The sequence below is a fragment of the Gymnoscopelus braueri genome, assembly GCF_963280865.1.
Source record: "Gymnoscopelus braueri genome assembly, chromosome: 3".
Taxonomy (NCBI): Eukaryota; Metazoa; Chordata; class Actinopteri; order Myctophiformes; family Myctophidae; genus Gymnoscopelus; species Gymnoscopelus braueri.
The window spans coordinates 45231522-45249044 of NC_137612.1; the positions used below are offsets into that span (position 1 = coordinate 45231522).

A 17523-nucleotide genomic window follows, 5' to 3' on the forward strand; every position below is an offset into this window, starting at 1 on the left:
ATGTCGTCATAACTGCTCTGTAGCTGATCTCTCTCCAGGGTCAGGTTATTAGATGTGCTCTCTAGCTGATCTCTCTCCAGGGTCATGTTGTCATATCTGCTCTGTAGCTGATCTCTCTCCCGGGTCAGGTTATTAGATGTGCTCTCTAGCTGGTCTCTCTCAATGATCAGGTTGTTATTGGATGAATTATCTGCAAAGGGAAAAAATTATGATGATTAACATTGTTAATACTTGCTATGCTCATGATGAGGTGATGACAAGCATCTGTATGGAAAAATTGCTTTGAGATGAAGAAAACTGTGCTATTATTATTAAAATGTAGGCTACAGTATATAACCACATTCTTTATCACACTTTGCAGATGCAAGCAATAATAGACACAAAAAGATACAGTAGAAAAGATTAACTCAAGGTTTGGGTTAATGCTGTGTTGACCTTTGTAGTTCCTAAAGCTAGAAAATATGAGGAAATAAAATCTGTAAATGAGTGATGTGTTAGTTTTGTGATATGGAATACTCACAGTGCACGACCAGACCTGTGATCACACCTAGCTGTATAAGACACAGCATCCCCAGACACACAGCAGCAACTCTGAGAGGCCTTCTCACTGTGTTAGAGCGTTGTCCTGCAATGGAAAGTAGGGGTGCAGCCACTGAGAGGGAAATAAATAAAAAGAGTCTAAAAGCAATGCTAGCTACAACAATCCAAAGAAAAGTGCTTTGAACTGACTAACATTCTCCAAAAGTACTTTTGTATCTTTACCACTTTGAAACAAAGAAATCACCATGACAACGATTCACAACTTTGTCAAACTCACCCTGAGACTGTCTTCCTGCTGTGTTCTGCCTCGTGTCCTCCTGTGGTCCAGAGACGATGTCGATGTCGTCCACACTCTCATAGATGTCGTTGTCCACGATCTCCCCCATCTCTCCCCTCTCCTCCAACTGTCCACTGTCCTTAGTGTCCCTCCTCTGTCCTCTGTCTCCATCTCTATGTCTCACCTTCTTTGTCAAATCTGGCATGGAATAAACATCTGTAGCCATCTTACTAGGATGAGAGACTTGAATTGACTACAAATAGGCAACTATGTTGTATATTTCTGTAATGTATTGATTAGCTATATCAAAATGTCAAAAATCTAAAGTAGTGTAAATGAGTTCACAAAATATGACCATGTCTGTGTGTGTCTGGTTGACACAATGCCAACCAGACAGAATGCAACAAGGAAGAACAACATGTAAAACCACAAACAGATGCACACCGAAACTCACACACACTGCACGGGTGCACGCGCGCGCTCACACACACACACACACACACACACACACGCACACGCACACACACACAATATGTGTGGAGAGAGAAGCAGTCAGTTTGTAGCTATATATAAATTATACCACTGGCTTCTATTTCAAATGACTTGTAGCTTGTCGCTTTGTTGCCTCTGTAAACACATCAGCTTTCCTACTCTCTGTCTTCTATAGGCTACTGTCTCCTTCTCAGCTTTCTGTCATATATTGTGGTTATTGATTGGCATGTACTGATACCTGTTGGAAGGACCACTTACATGCCTACTACTGTACATGTCTCAGTAGTTGTATAGACCATATTCACACGGCGGCCATATTGCCATTAAGTCAATGAAATGCCACCCCAGCTGCCACCCCAGTTGCCACAGCCACGCAATGTTAAATTCCAAAATGGCCGCCGTGTGAATATGGACTATGGCAGTCTGGCAGTACATTACAGAACTTACCACGTTGCACCCAGAAAGAGCCTCTCCATCTAGGCCTATTACTGTTATAACTTGAGTATATGTTATAGGCAATACTGAAGAAAACGCTTTTCTACTATCTCTCTTCACTGTCTCCATTAATCCATTCATAATTTGTTGTCTCCATTAATAATTGATTTGAATGAAAACATAAATGAATAAAACAAAAATGTTACAATGGGTTTGGAAGGAGGGGTCTGGTACCATTGATATATGATATTGATAAGATATTTAGATATTAAATAAAGCAACAAACTGTACTTAAAGTATAATTTTTAGGGATTAAAGGACATGTTTTGGAAACACTTGGAAACAAATACGTACATGCATACATATGTAGGTGCACAACAACACACACAGTGCAGAGGAAACAAAGTCTATACCACAGAATGTACGTGTGAAGATGACAGGAAGTGACAGACACACTTCTGAACTCTAATGTTCCACACACAGTGCAGTTACAACAGTAACCATAGCAACAGACATTTAGCTAATGATGTATAGATCAGTGGTTCCCAAACTTTTCTGGACCAGGGCCCACTTGAAAACATAAAAAACTTCCATGGCCCACCCATCTGACCACTTAACATGGAAGCTAATAGGCTGCCATGTTAATGGGTCAGATGGGTGGGTCTCATGCATTTTCAGAGCATGTTTAAATGTAATGATCAATCAATGATCGTGTTCCGGCTTGGATCAATGGAACTACCGTAGTATACTTTGACTTCTTATTTATCAGAGTTATATAAAGTATAAGTTTACAGTACAATACAAAATATATTTTTTTGGTGATAAGCATCAACATTCACACACATCTGTTCCTCACTTCCAAATTAAAGATGTAAACATTAACTGTGTCCTTAAAGCTAAATTAATTGCCACACTGAGCCTTAATAGTAGGTGGTTTGTATGAACGTGATTATGTGTACAGTTTTTGCTTCTGTACAATAAAAGTTTTTCCTCAGTTTCTCTACTAATTACTGCTGTTTAACTTCACAAAGCAGAACACTAAGCTGCAGTTTCATCAATGAAATTAAGAGAAATATCACAGATCCAGTTGTATTTGTGTGTACGTGTAGGTGAACATAACCTATTATATCATCCTTCTTGATCACATTTTGCAGTTACTGTATGTTCAGTATTGTTATTAGGCAGTCCACTTGCCAGTATGCCCTGCAGAACAAACAACAACAAGCATTTTAATCACATCCACTCAGTCACTCACATACAGTGACTTTGATAGAATTACAATAGAAAAACATCTAAAATGTCTCACTGTGTTGTTAGACCTTTTTTTCAATCCTCTGATGAATTCCTGATGATTTATCAATGGGGTGAAACATAATTAATGAATAAATCAGATATTTAGGTTTTCACTACAATCACAGAATTACATCACATGCATCGATGTGAATAGATACTTGGACACGCACGCACGCACACACACACGCGCGCGCGCACACACACACAGAACAGAACAGAACAGAACAGAACAGAACAGAACAGAACAGAACAGAACACGTCAGCAACAGGCCACAAACGTTGCACAATGCAACATGTTTTTTGAGTGGTGCCAGTGGTGTCTGTCTGTCCGTCCGTCCGTCCGTCCATCTGGTATGTTTGCGCACGGCCTCAACAGCTGCAGCTGATTGCAACACAAAGATGCAACCAGTTACACTAATCAAACACAATCAGGAGTGCAGGCACCACTCACTTCACAACTGTGTGTGATTTTTTTATTAACTTGATATCTGACTAATGTTCCGTAAATTAAATTACATTTACAGTACATCTTCAACACATGTACTGTACTTACTATTTTTCAAAAATTGCCAGTGATGACACTACTGTCTCTCCCACGGTGTAGGAGAGACAGACTGTCTCTCCTACACTGTCTCCCTCTCAGCTTTTACTGTCTGTCTCCAAACAGTTTCCCTTTCAGTTTTCCTACTGTCTGTCTCTCTCCACTGTCTGTGGGAGAGACATCACTGGGATTGGTATTTAAGATAGTCAAAGAGACATTTCCCTCAGTGCCCTCAATACCCTCATACATGTCAAACTACTTCTCCAAAGTGAGTGACACCCACAGCCACAACACTAGAGGGAGCGACCATGACCTGATACCACCCAAATTTAGAACAAACATGGGAAAGTTTCTCATTCTACTGCTCTACCACCAAAATGCGGAATACCCTGACACCATCCATTAAAGGATGTGCAACACTGGTTTCTTTCAAAATTGGCATGAACACATCTAAGACGAAAAGGGGGAAAAATGAAATTTTCCCATCTCTTTTGTACATACGGTATAGTGTTTATATATGGTAATTGATAAAAAGAAAGGTAAAAACATAAGAAAAGGATGAAATACATAAAATATTTAAACAACAGCGACAATATTAAAACACAGTACAGCTACAACACAAAAAGCTGTTACGGGTGTGGTGGTGTGTTGTGCTCATGTTTCTTGTGTCTCTCCAGGTACTGCTACCGGCCCACCCCCCCCCCCCCCCCCCCCCCACCCCCCCAAGAACAGACTTGGTCAGCAGACCTCATAGACCTTGTGGGGTTTTTGACATGTAAAAGCGGAGATATATACAGTACATTGGTGCCTGCCAACCCATTTAAAGATTTAAAAGCAAACATTAAAATCTTAAACTGGATCCTGCAACAAACAGGGAGCCAGTGGAGATACATGTATAGTAGGCAAGAATCAGGGAGATGTGATCATACTTCCACATCCCACTTTAACAGGTGAGCAGCAGCGTTTTGCAGTAATTGTAGGAGTGACGGGGATCGGCTTGGCTAATGGCAACATAACGTGCATTACAGTAGTTGAGACAGGTTGAAATAAAAGCATGGACACGAACTATAGTAATACACACGCACGCACGCACGCACGCACGCACGCACGCACACACACACACACACACACACACACACACACACACACACACACACACACACACACACACACACACACACACACACACACACACACACACACACACACACACAATATTGATGTACTGCAGACACATGTAGGTTTCTTCCCTTTCATACAAATAAAGAGAATTTGAACCTTGACTGAGAGAGATCTTTTGGGTATATCGATTAAATTCCTGCTTTGCCAGTGTGCAGACACACAATGAGTTACTTATAATCCCAGGAAGTGATACATTATGGGTGGTCACACAATCCCATCTCCATGGCGACGGTAAACAGATCTGTCAGTGTGAATTACACACAGGTGAAACATTAGCCACATACTGAGAGAGAGACAGAGAGAGAGATCACTATCACATATCACATACCGATGTCCACCTCAGCCCAAATACCCAAACCCACCAACCCTGTGGCTCAGGATGAAATCTGGTATGTTTTATATATTCTAGTATTTCTTACCATTCTGATCACTATCATATCTTTGGATTCAAACTGAATGTTTACAGAAGTTGATATTGAAACAATGTATGTCTTTGACACCTGAATCACCCTGTATACTGCCATGCTCTGGAAACCTGACTTGATGTTTGGAAACAAGGAAGGAACAATTTTCAACCACATATCTTCTTATAATACTTGATGTGGCAAGATTAGATCTGCAATCTTCAACCCATTGTTAGCTTGTACAACGGTTCTGGTTGGCAAGTAACAACATTGTGCGAAACAAAAAAACAGTAAATAATAATAAATTAGGCTTTAATACTATATAAATGCCAGTATTATTAAACTATGGTTTCATTTTGTGTCATTTTTGCGTGTGTGTGTGCGTGTGCGTGCGTGTGCACGTGCGTGCGTGCGTGCAGGAAGGTACACGTGCAGAAAGAGAGGGAGTCAGCCAAGATCTGGCCCAACAAGTGGGGCTTTCTCTCTGACGTATACCAAAAGGTACACACTACACACCCTTGTGTATAGAAAATATATGACATTTATTACATAATTCTCTATTATATCTCTATTATATATATTATTATACACATTATTGTTCAGAACCAGCGTGAGAGTGCCAAGCTGAGGGAAGCCGCCGTCAAACTAGAACTTCCTCATCATCTCCAGACACAGCCTCCACCACCTCCAGAGGAATACATTCATGTATGGAACACGTCTGTCTGTCTGTCTGTCTGTCTGTCTGTCTGTCTGTCTGTCTATCTGTCTGCCTGCCTGCCTGCCTGCCTGCCTGCCTGCCTGCCTGCCTGCCAGCCTGCCTGCCTGCCTGCAGCTTTGTCTTTTGATTTCACTGTCTATCTATCCATCTGCTTTTCTATAGTCTAAACTCTAAAGAGTCATCCACACCAAGAATCATAACTATTTTAATGGTTGTATTTATTTTTGCTATGCCTCTACTTTTGCTATCCCCCTCTTTATGGGCGGTGGGGACATGTTTTATCCATGCATTTGGTCAGACTGAATTAAATGCATGCATTTTCTTTTGGGAAATGTAGACTGTCTGATATGTTTGATATTTATGTTTGATTTAAAAATGTATGTTAAAAACACTTTCTAACAGTTTTCTGAAAAACGTAACATCTAAATCAGTGGCGTCAGTTCAGCAAAAGCTAAGATATGGCAAGGTTATTTTAATCCCAGAGATTAAAATAAGAGAGACCTAGGCTATCCTATCCGAAAATAATTGGGGGTCAAACCACCCAAAACCCCTGAAATGCATAGACAACTATGCATTATACCTATTACACAATACAAACACAATGGTCTTACACCTGCATTAGGCTACTATTCATGATTTTCTTATTTAAAAAAAAAACATACCCAATTGACGCCCCTGATCTAAATTAACACAGATGCTGTCCCGGACTGAAGGGGTAGACCCTGGTATCTCTTTTTTGGATAAGATAGCCGATCTACAAGCTCACCACTCGCTGCGTTGTGACGCATATTATGACATGCCCAGAATAGTATGGGGACACTAGGGTTCATGTGTGGTTCCAAAGTCCTAAACATGTCTGAAAGATGTTTACACACAGCAGCTGCTCTTTCCACTTTCCTCCAGGTTGACCCTTCACCTCCCGTACCGCAGACCACTCAGGCCCAGATTGGCTGGCGTTCCACCCAATCACGACTTCAGTTGGAGAACTACGGCATGGTGCACCATGGGAGAAGTAGTTTCCTGAAGGAGATGGGCTGGCCTAATGACGCCTGCAGCTGATTGGACAACTGGGCTCAAGATAACCTTCATTATGGTTCAGCTTTGAAAATAGCCAGATTATACAAAGCAGTTAGATTGGTAAAGCAGCCAGTAGAAATAGAGGCATGGCAGTGAGGTTTGTTGAATGATGACCACAGGGTGGCACTGTAATGCAGGAGATAAATATGTGGTTGATTGGTTTTCAGGATTTAAAAGACAGTCATCAGCCCTCTTTTCTTTTTTACAAGAGGCATCAATATACATTTTTCACTGCAGTCATATTGACATATTTAAATAGCAGGGTAATGTTTCATCTTGTTCAGGTTTTACCAATGATACATTACAAGGTACAAAGAGATGTCCAACACGTTTCAGACAGTTAAAGGTAGAAGGGCTCGGTACTCAACAGGGACAACTTGAATAAGAAAGAAAAATATCTGAGCACTTCAGGAGAGACTACCCAAATAAAATACTGGAGCACTCGACTGGTCTGCACGTATTTATTATTTTGTAGTGGTGACTGACGTTTCGATTGAGTCTTCCTTAGAGTCAAACAGAGGCTATAGCTAAGGCTCTGTTGCATTCAGGTCAAACATACTGTAGGGTGCTGCTATTGTGCATGTTGCAATGTAGCAGAGGCTTAATTAGTATCATTAATATCAGTAACACCTGTAGAGATAGTAATATTATTACATACTGCTTATGTCAATATATGGGATGCTGTAAAAAAAATAAAAAAATCTGCTGCAAAGAATTTCAGGATTTGGGTCCTTGTATCTTATTCTGTAGTATCGTTCCTGGTTCCTGTTCTCCTTGTTGCCTGTCTTGTCTCACCAGTCCTGTGATTAGCATATGTGTTCACTTGTGTCTTGTTTAGCTGTAGCCTATCCCTGTGTTGATTGTCAGTTGTGTTCACCTGTGTCTGGTTATCCCTGTGTCTATTTAAACCTCCCTGTTTTTACATGTTACTTACCCTTTGTGAGCTATTCACCATTTGATAAAAAAGAGTGACAGAATGACTGATTTACTTGATTAATGATTACCCAAAATGTATACGTACACTGAGTTTCCAATATTTATGTGGCCTGACTAAAATATTTAATTCTAAAATGTTAGCCCAAGATTTTGTAACCCATTTTTTCACCCAGTGCCAATTGTCTAAGTAATCCTGGGCGCTACACTCCCTCTGCCAGCCTAGGGAAAGCCTAGAGCCGAGCTCATGCCTCCTTCAATGCATGAGAGCTAGCAAGCCGCTTCTTATCAGCTGACGGGGGAGGTTCCCTGGTTAGAGTAGCGTGTGGAAGGAACATGTTATTTCAACCAGTTCCTTTCCCCTCCATCAGGTGCCCCGGCTGACCAGGGGGAGGCAGTATAGAGACCAGGATTACTGCATGTTTTTGTGAGGCTACCTACTGTACCCTAGGACACACGGGGAGAACATGCAAACTCCACACAGAGAGGCCCTTTCACCAACCCCACCTAGGGTATGGTGAAAAAAGGCCTGACTAAAATATTTTACAATAAACTTCTTCCGTCTTTTATACGGGAAAAAGGTTTTACAGGGAAAACACTATTATATAAAGACATTAAAATGGGACTCATGCTCCTCTGTGACTCTGGCTGCTGTAATATTTTGGGAAAAGCTGTCTTGTTTTGGAACACAACAGTATAATTCTAGAAGACAGGGAAGCCCTTCAACTAACTTAAAGCTCATTCGCAACGAATCAAGGATATAATTTTAAATCCTTCATTGTCTCTAGGGCATAATGTTACAAAATTTAAACATTAGAAAGCAATGCAATGTAAGGATGCTGACCGATTTCGACCCACATGGGCCCTTTTGTCTAAAAGGTCCGACCAAAAAAGTCCTTGCGGACTTGTTTCCGTTGGGGTCCTTGAATTAATTTCATAGACATATATAGTAGCAACCAAACAGTTCAAATCAACATAAAAAACAGAGAAAAAATACCATTATGTACAAAAAAAGCATCATGAAAAATAAAATAAAAGTATATACATAAAAAAAGGGGGAGGGGGGTCATCTGTCTACAGGGAAACTGGTACTACCTCCTCTTATGGCCTCCAGAAAGATGAGTTTTTAGGGCTGTTTTGAATGAGCCCAACGAACTGCATTTTTTGAGGGATGGGGTTAGGCTATTCCATACCTCGGTGGCCGTGCTGTAGAAGGAGATTTGCCCATGTTTGTTTTATGGGTGGGTGGTACCAGATTGTTGTTTACGCTCCCTCTAGTTTCGTGACTGTGGGTGTCACTAACTTTTTGGAGGTATTTTGACAGATAAGCGGGTATAGGGGGCATTATATTATCATACTATAATTTGAGTAACCTCTGTCGGTCTTGGTTCGTCTGTGCCCGATCAAACTGCGCATGCGTCGCATCCGCGACACACACGCTGGCTCTGTGTGTGCGCATGCGTCGCATCTACAGCCCCACAGCGTTACACTGTTGCACACACAGAACACTCGCCTCCGCGGCCATGTATGCACGACGTTGGGGAGGCACGTGTCAAATCAAAATGTACATTATTTGTGTTCGCGCGACGGCCGCGTATGTGTGTTCGCGACGGGGGACAGCTCTGGCCGCATGAGGGCGTGTGCGTGTGCGTGTGTGTGTGTGTGTGTGTGTGTGTGTGTGTGTGTGTGTGTGTGCTCGCGACGGGTTGCGTGCGTGTGTGTGTTGGCGACGGGGGGCGGCTCCGGTGGGGGGGCCGCAACGGGACACGCGAGAGGAGGGGGGGGGGCCTACGGGACGGGACGCGCAACAGGACGTGCAATAACCCCACGTGTGCAACTACTTTTGCCTGCGCACCTCACCGGGTATGGTCTAGTTATATAGAACCTGAACCAGAGTCAACAGCCAGTGGGCAAACGGCCACCATTGACTGACAGGGGGAGCTAAGCTAAAGAAGGGCTACACCTTTATCCAATATAAGCTAGAGGCAAACACACAGCAAACATGCAGCATGCAAATGGGAAAGGAGCACCACCGTGAAGAGAGGTGCATGCATTCACGTCAATAAAACAAACCTTCTGGGACAGTGGACTAGTAGCCCTATCGTGAACCCCTGCAGCAGATCGGCTGCAAGACAAAACATAAATCAAACACTGAAATAAATAGCTCAAATAACAATACTAAAATCAACCCTAACAAAACAGCAGTGGCGATCTAAAGGATTGGAATTTAAAATAAACATTTAGTAGCCCACACTACACAGTCAAATAACCAAATTATCAAAATAAGTTAAGTTTACCTGAAGGTGCGTTGTCATAGCCCCTCGCCACATGAGCTCATCATCCTAATAATATATGGATCCATATAAGAATATGTGCGGGTTCATGTATCCTGTTGGCAGCAGTGGCTCCGGTAGAGGGTCCACTTGGGAAATAGAAGGTTACCGGTTCGATTGCCGGCTCGAACTGTTCCATCCTGATGAGCAATTTTATACCTTCATCAGCGTGTTTGTTTGTGTGTGAATGTAATGTACATTGTAAAGCACTTTGGATAAAGGCACTATATAAAGGCACTATTTACATGTATTCTCGCTCTTCAGTTTTTGAATCATTATGATAGGATTGCAAAGAGACAGGAACGTGTTGGAACATAGTGATTATGTGGTCGACACCCTATTGCATCAGTGTGGCCTTTCTGTAGACAGCTGATTTATGCTCCTTTGTATGACAAAGAATAAATGGGGGTTAACTGTGATCTGTGATTATGACAGTTTCAACTCCTGCCACAAAACACATCACCAGTAAAGATATGGCAGTAGGCAGTGGTGGAATGTAACTGAGAACATTTAGCCAAATACTATACTATACAATACAATTGAGAGGTACTTGTACTTTACCTGAATATTTCCACCTCTTGCTATTACTTCCACTCCATTACATTTCAGAGTGAAATATTGAGCTTTTTGCTCCGCTACATTTAACAGATTTAGTCACTACTAGTTGCTTTGTTTTTATAGGTTAAAGGTAGGGTAAGTGATTTACTTCGGTTAAAATAAGTGTTAAATATCTCTATATTCTGATAGTACTCATTGCTATAGAGTGTTTGTTCAGTAAAAGGAGTCTCCCATGTCTCTCCAGCTCTTATTATAACAGAAAATGCAATTTCAGTGCTCTCTCCTGATTGGCTTAAATGTTGTCACCTACCTGAAAATGTACTATATTCTGTGTACTAAAGAGCTGGAGAGACCCCTGTGACCGAACAAACGCTCTGCAGCAATGATTACTATCCAAATATAGTACTTTAACTTTTTTTTACAAAAATAAAAAGATATCACTTACCGCTCAGTCATTAAAATTAGCGCAACCCTTACCAGCTTCAACATTAAACAGATAAGCATATTAATGATCAATATAGCCCCAATATTCATATTCATATTCATATTCATATTCATATTATGTAATTCTGAAATTTATATTTTGCATAATGACTACTTTAAGTATACTTTGATGCTAATACATTTGCACTTTGACTTAAGTAAGGTCTTTTACTTCCTTTACTTACTAAAGTATTTTAACACTGTGGTATTGATATGTTTAGTTTTATATGTTTAAGTCAAAGATCTGAAAACTCCTTCCAGCACACAGCAGACTGTGTAGTTAAATATAACACTGTTGAAATGGATCTCCCTGTTGGAATGCATTGAAGTTATCTGCTGTAATGAGAATAACATAGGCTTTGGCTGGCAACATAATGCATTTGGTTAAAACTGAGGGTGAATCTTTGTTGCCAATCTTTGTTGTTTGATCATGTTTGATCCCTGCTTCTGGTCAAACTGAATTAAATAAATGCATTTCCTTTTGGGAAATATAGACTGTCTGATATGTTTGATATTTACATTTGATATAATATCACAATTTAACAATTTAATTAAAAATGTATGTTACCCACATTAACCCTGGTGTCACTATTTTGGGTAAATTAAGGCGGCTTTCCATATACATGGACTTACCTAGCCCCACCCCACACCGCCCACCACAGCGACGGTTTCCACTACAATGAAGTGGGTAGAGTGGTGTGTAAGTGGTACTAAACTGGTGCCTAAAAAGTACCCAGTCTTGGGTAGGTCTGAGCTGGGCTAAGCAGGGCTAAAGCTGTGATAAAGCTGATTGGTCGGCTCACAGCTGTGTCTGTCCACTCAGGTCTCTGTAAAATGTAAACACTACGGTAGCAGTGTTGCCATGTCCACTTATTATAAGCGACATTGGGCTTATTTTTCTGTAAAGTTGCTTGTAAATATTGGTAGTACTTTTACTCCACTACAATTATCTGAAACCGTATTAGTTACTAGCTACTAGTTACTTTTCAGATATAAATGATTACATTATAAAACATACATTAACCACTTAAGCCCTATTTTATACCTAGGCTATTTGAAAATAGCCGATCTACAAGCTCACAACGCATCGCATCATTGTAGATCTGCTATTTTCAAACATTTTAGTACTTACTTTTGGTACCTTAAGTACATTTTGATACCAATAGTTTTTGTACTTTTACTCAAGTAATTCCAGACTTTCACTTGTAGAGTGCTTCTACATTGCAGTATTGATACTTAACTTACTTAAGTAAAACATTTGAGTACTTTTTCCACCACTGCTTGTTTCTAAAATGTAGTTGATTATTTGGGGCTTTTTTCCATACGTTGTTGAAACCAGTGGTTCTTAAACATTTTCATGTCAAGGACCCCCAAATTAATATGTATTTGTCAACATTATATATGTATATATATTTTTTAAATAGCAGATGCACACACTCACAATGCGTAGCATCGCTACGCGTTGTGAGTTTGTAGATCTGCTATTTTCAAATAGCCATAGATAGTCGCTTCTTTTGGGATTGTTTTCATAGACCTGATTGCTTATTTTTTTCTGCTAAACCTGGCAACAATGAACGTGCGACGATACACGCTAATAATTTTTATATAAGTGATGGCAACGTGTTTAGACACCACACAGGTCTTCCCAACAATAGCGAAGATTAAAGTCAGGGTGAACATGGCCAAATAATAACTTAAGAGCCAAACTAGCTCTGAGGAAGCACGCTAGCATTTAGGCTAACCCTGTAGCCTGAGGCTAAGTTGGTGTGTTAAAGAAAGGGGCGTTGATTTCCTTCGGGAGGGGAGGGGAGGGGAGGGTGGGGATTTTGCGAGTGGGGACTTTTGTGCAATGGAAACGCAAGACATTTTGAAGCGGTGCGGTGCGGTTCTGGACTGTACTGGACAGTGTCGTGCTTAAGCTGTGATGGAAAAGCGGCTTTAGTCAACATTTGTCCAAATCTTTCAAAATGTTAAAAAAATATTCTATAAGATCTACAACAGATCTACAAGCTCACAACACGTCTAATTTAGCTATTTGTCAAGTTAAGTTACTACACCATCCCCATTTTCTTTTCACAAATCGACCCCTGTATGAAACGTCACCTCACGTTGGAAACCCCACACTGTGAGGGGGAATACCAAACGGTGTACTTGCTGGTGCTTCTAAAGGTGAGAGGTCAAACTGTTATCTATTACAACATGCCATGGACATGTCACCATTCACTGACATAGGAAGCGTGTCTCGTCCAACCATGTTCCACTAGTCTCGCGTTGCCAGACAACTATTCCACAATCTCCGGATGCTAGTAGAGTCTGGAACTACACCTCCCGAAATCTGATAAAGGAAGCTGTCATCTGTTTGTCATTTCCTTTCACGAAAATATATTTAAAAATATACTATATTCTATTTTTTATTTTCCGTTTCTGATAAGCAGCAACCTATATAGCCTTCGATTATTTTGATTTAAATTAGGGCAAAGTTGTGCGACTGTAAAGACGAAGCAGAAGCGGGGAAGAGGCGTCACACCCGCTTTATCCTCTGATCATTTTCAGACCCTCCGTGCTCCAGACTGACGGAACCATTTGAAAATTGTGGGAGGCAACAGTCTGGCTCATGAGACTCTCTACACTGAGAGAGAACCTTTGTCTCGTTCTGTATGAGCAGAGTCACAAAGAAGAGAGAGAGAGCGAGAGAGAGAGAGAGAGAGAGAGAGAGACTGTTCAACTCTTCAGAGACTGTTAAATTACATGTTAGAATAGCTACTTCACATTATTCAAATAATTTAATCTATTAAGATAGCATATATATTGTTTAGTTTATTCAGATGCTACTCGATGTTCAACTGGTATCCTATAGTTTCTTTGTAGCACTCAAACCCAAAAACCCTATACCTTGACATACGACAAACAGTGGAAATAGACAATTTCTCACAACGCTATTTCTGCAATTTCATTTGTTTTTCAAAGACATGCCCATAATAGGGATGCCAGGTTGAAAGTGTTTTCTCTGTACTCTACTTACATCACTGTCACCCTGTCGTTTGTTGACAAAGGTTTGTGGCCTTTACTGCACTTTGTCAGTCGATCTGGATATGCCTGCTAAATGCCTCGTGCGTGCATGTGTGTGTGTGTGTGTGTGTGTGTGTGTGTGTGTGTGTGTGTGTGTGTGTGTGTGTGTGTGTGTGTGTGTGTGTGTGTGTGTGTGTGTGTGTGTGTGTGTGTGGAGGCGTTGCTTCCTTTACCCATGATTGTTGTCCGCTGTGTTCGACAAGTATGCCATCTTTTGTTTTGTATGTAACAATGCTCTGCTCTACATGCACTTTGTAACTGGCTGTTTTCCCTTCATCTGACTGCACTGGCAGTGTTTATGTCCTTTGTACATCCTGTACTTCTTATCATGTGGACATAAATAAATATCTCAAATGTGTGTCCTGGCTATATTACAATATACCTCAAGGCCTGGTCCAATACAGCCACACATAAACAAAAATAATTGTCAAATTCCATCTGTATGTGTTGTTGTCTTAAATGACCTTGTTCTCCACTGTTGCCTGTAGGCTCTGGTTTGAACCAGGTCACCTGCCTGTTGGCAGCAGACTCAGACTTTGATCCTTTAGGATTTTGGGTGTAAAAGTGCATGAGTACTAGACTATAATCCTCCCTCTTACCAAACCTCTGGTGCCTACTTGGGTGGAATTTTAAAAATGTCAGAGTGCAGAGTGTTAGTAATGGCACCGACTCAGTAAGGAGGCTTTTTTGTTCGTTGTGATGAAAATTAAGGAACACAATCATAGCAGTCACAGACCTAAAAAGAACCAGAGTTAATCACATGAATCCTAGCGTCCCTATTCTGGGCATGTCAATATGTGAACATTTGGCAAAAACAGGCGAGCATTCTCTGACAATAGCAGATCTACTGTATAAGCTCACAATGTATTGCTATATGCTGCATTGTGAGCTGCTATATTGGAGATTTGATGTAGAGGGGTAAAAACGATGGGACCAATATAGTAATAAAGCATATAGGTTTTATATCGTTAATACAGTATTTCATTTCTAACCCAGAGCCATGCAAAGAGAGCCATACAACTCCTCACACTCCAATCTAACCAATTACCAATCTAAATTATCATTATTTATTTTACAGCAATGAGCCTTTCAATAGTTCCAGCAACTTTGTGTGCATGCACCTGGTATTGATCCACATATATGCTTGTCTTTGATTAGGCTTTGAATGTGTGACATCACACCACGCAAACACGGACATTATTGCTTTTAGAAATGTGCCACCACCAGGGTTTTCATGGTTACGTTTCAAAAACATATTAACCACACAAAACATATTATGATTGTTGGTGGAGTGGGTCTTTAAAATGTTTTACTGTTTAAAATGTTATGCTATTTTTTGGGCCAATTTCTAAATTTCAAGAGAGCAACTCACATTAACACTGCCATTAAAACAAATATTCTTTTTAATTTGACACATTCTTAAAAGCATGCACGTTTGCATACTCCAGTGCTTTTACTCAAATGTTACTGAGCACCTTTCACTTCAGTAGTGGAGTAATATTTTACTGGGAGTGTCTAGTGACTTTGACTTTGACTTTGAGTTCTTTACTTACTTTATCCACTACTGTACGTATCTCATCCAGCCCACCATCTGAGAATGATCCCGTCCAGTTCCCTTTAACATATGATATTCACCATTGAATGTCAACTGGTTTACATGTTGTTGTTTTTTTTCCAGAGATCTTTGCCCCGAAGCAGACCAACCCCAGGTCCACTCCCCAGGGGTCACTGGAGCTAAGGGTCAAAGCCAGGGTTGAGCAAGGAATGGCATGTCTTTCGATTCAAGAGTCAAGATCAGTGCACGTGACGAGTACGTAGTACGATTGATGCTACCTGTGCTTACCATACTATTCATTTGCATTACTCTCATTGACAGTTTGTGCATGTGTACTCAAGGTGTTGCTCAGAGTCAGGATGCAAAATACAGAGTGACCTGAATATTATATCAGCTGAGCCAACATCTCCTGAGGGGTCTTATTATTCCAACTCTCCTGTATGTTCCCAGGGTCCTATGTTCCGCAGGTTGCATGCCTGCACCATTGCCAACCTACTGTATGTTTTTTTGGGGAGCGCTCACAGCAGTGAGGCCTTGAGGCTCATGAGGCGAGGCTTGGCCATGGTGGATGGAATAGGTTATCACATGAAACAAAACGAGCACTCCCTCCACACCACACGCCCTGTGGAACATAGGACCCTGGGAACATACCGTAGGTATGTTCCCCTCCTGAGACTCTCCTCTCATCTAATATGGGACCTTGGCTTTAGTAAGATAAGCTCATCCTTAAGTAGGTGGCTAATCCACCAACACGCACGCACGCACGCACGCACACACACACATGCATGCAGGACAGGTGCTGCGGTGCACATACAATCAAATCAAGTTGATTGGTGTAGGGTAGGCCTTAATCAGTGCTAGAGTCTCAAAGGGATTTACAGGCCCACAACTAATTAAACAAACAACAGCCCCTGTCTTTAGACACACAGTAAGGCATGAGACCCCCCCCCCCCCCCTAAAAAAGAAGAAACCTCAGGATCATCAAAAATAATTTACAATTGTGGGAACCATGCACACAGCACTTTTGAGAACCTCAAGTGTACTCTGACCAATGCATGAGCAATGTTTACCCAATGTACATACTGTTATTATCTTTCTTGCTGCTACTCTTTAATATTCTTTATTATTGTATTGCAGCTATTCTTTATTATTTGTTTATTACTATTATCGCTGCTGCAAAGTTGAATTATCGCTGCTGCAAAGTTGAATTTGACTCTTAAGTATCCATTATCATTATGTAATTTTGAAAAAAAGGAGACCCACTTCCATGGTGGACACGTGCCGACTGAGCATACGCTCTCTCTCTCTCGGTCTCTCACACACCACCCACACACACACACACACACACACGCATGCACCCACGCACGCACAATGCTTTACAAAGGGCATGTTTCACTTCCAGTAGACTTGTTGCCTCTGACTTTACCTGGAGTGAACTAGACACAGCTGGGGACAGCCACCTTTAAACATACCTTCACCAGAAAACACACAATACATTAAACACACTAGTTAATAAACTCAAACACTCACACAATAAACACACATGACATGAAACACAATATTTAATAAACTCAAACTAAAAAATTTGCAGAAGTGCTTTCCAAGGCTGGATAACAGTTGTTCTAACTACAAC

General features: G+C 41.0%; 1 protein-coding gene across 1 annotated transcript; it reads left to right on the forward strand.

Annotated features, from left to right (window-relative positions):
• Nucleotides 1-5090: 5090 nt before the first annotated feature.
• Nucleotides 5091-6941, forward strand: cimip5 (ciliary microtubule inner protein 5; the record flags this gene model as incomplete). The annotated part of the gene is made up of 4 exons (XM_080423592.1): nucleotides 5091-5149; nucleotides 5584-5665; nucleotides 5768-5869; nucleotides 6786-6941. 4 exons carry the CDS (start codon nucleotides 5091-5093, stop codon nucleotides 6939-6941), a joined length of 399 nt encoding a protein of 132 aa, XP_080279718.1.
• Between the last annotated feature and the right edge of the window lie 10582 nt (nucleotides 6942-17523).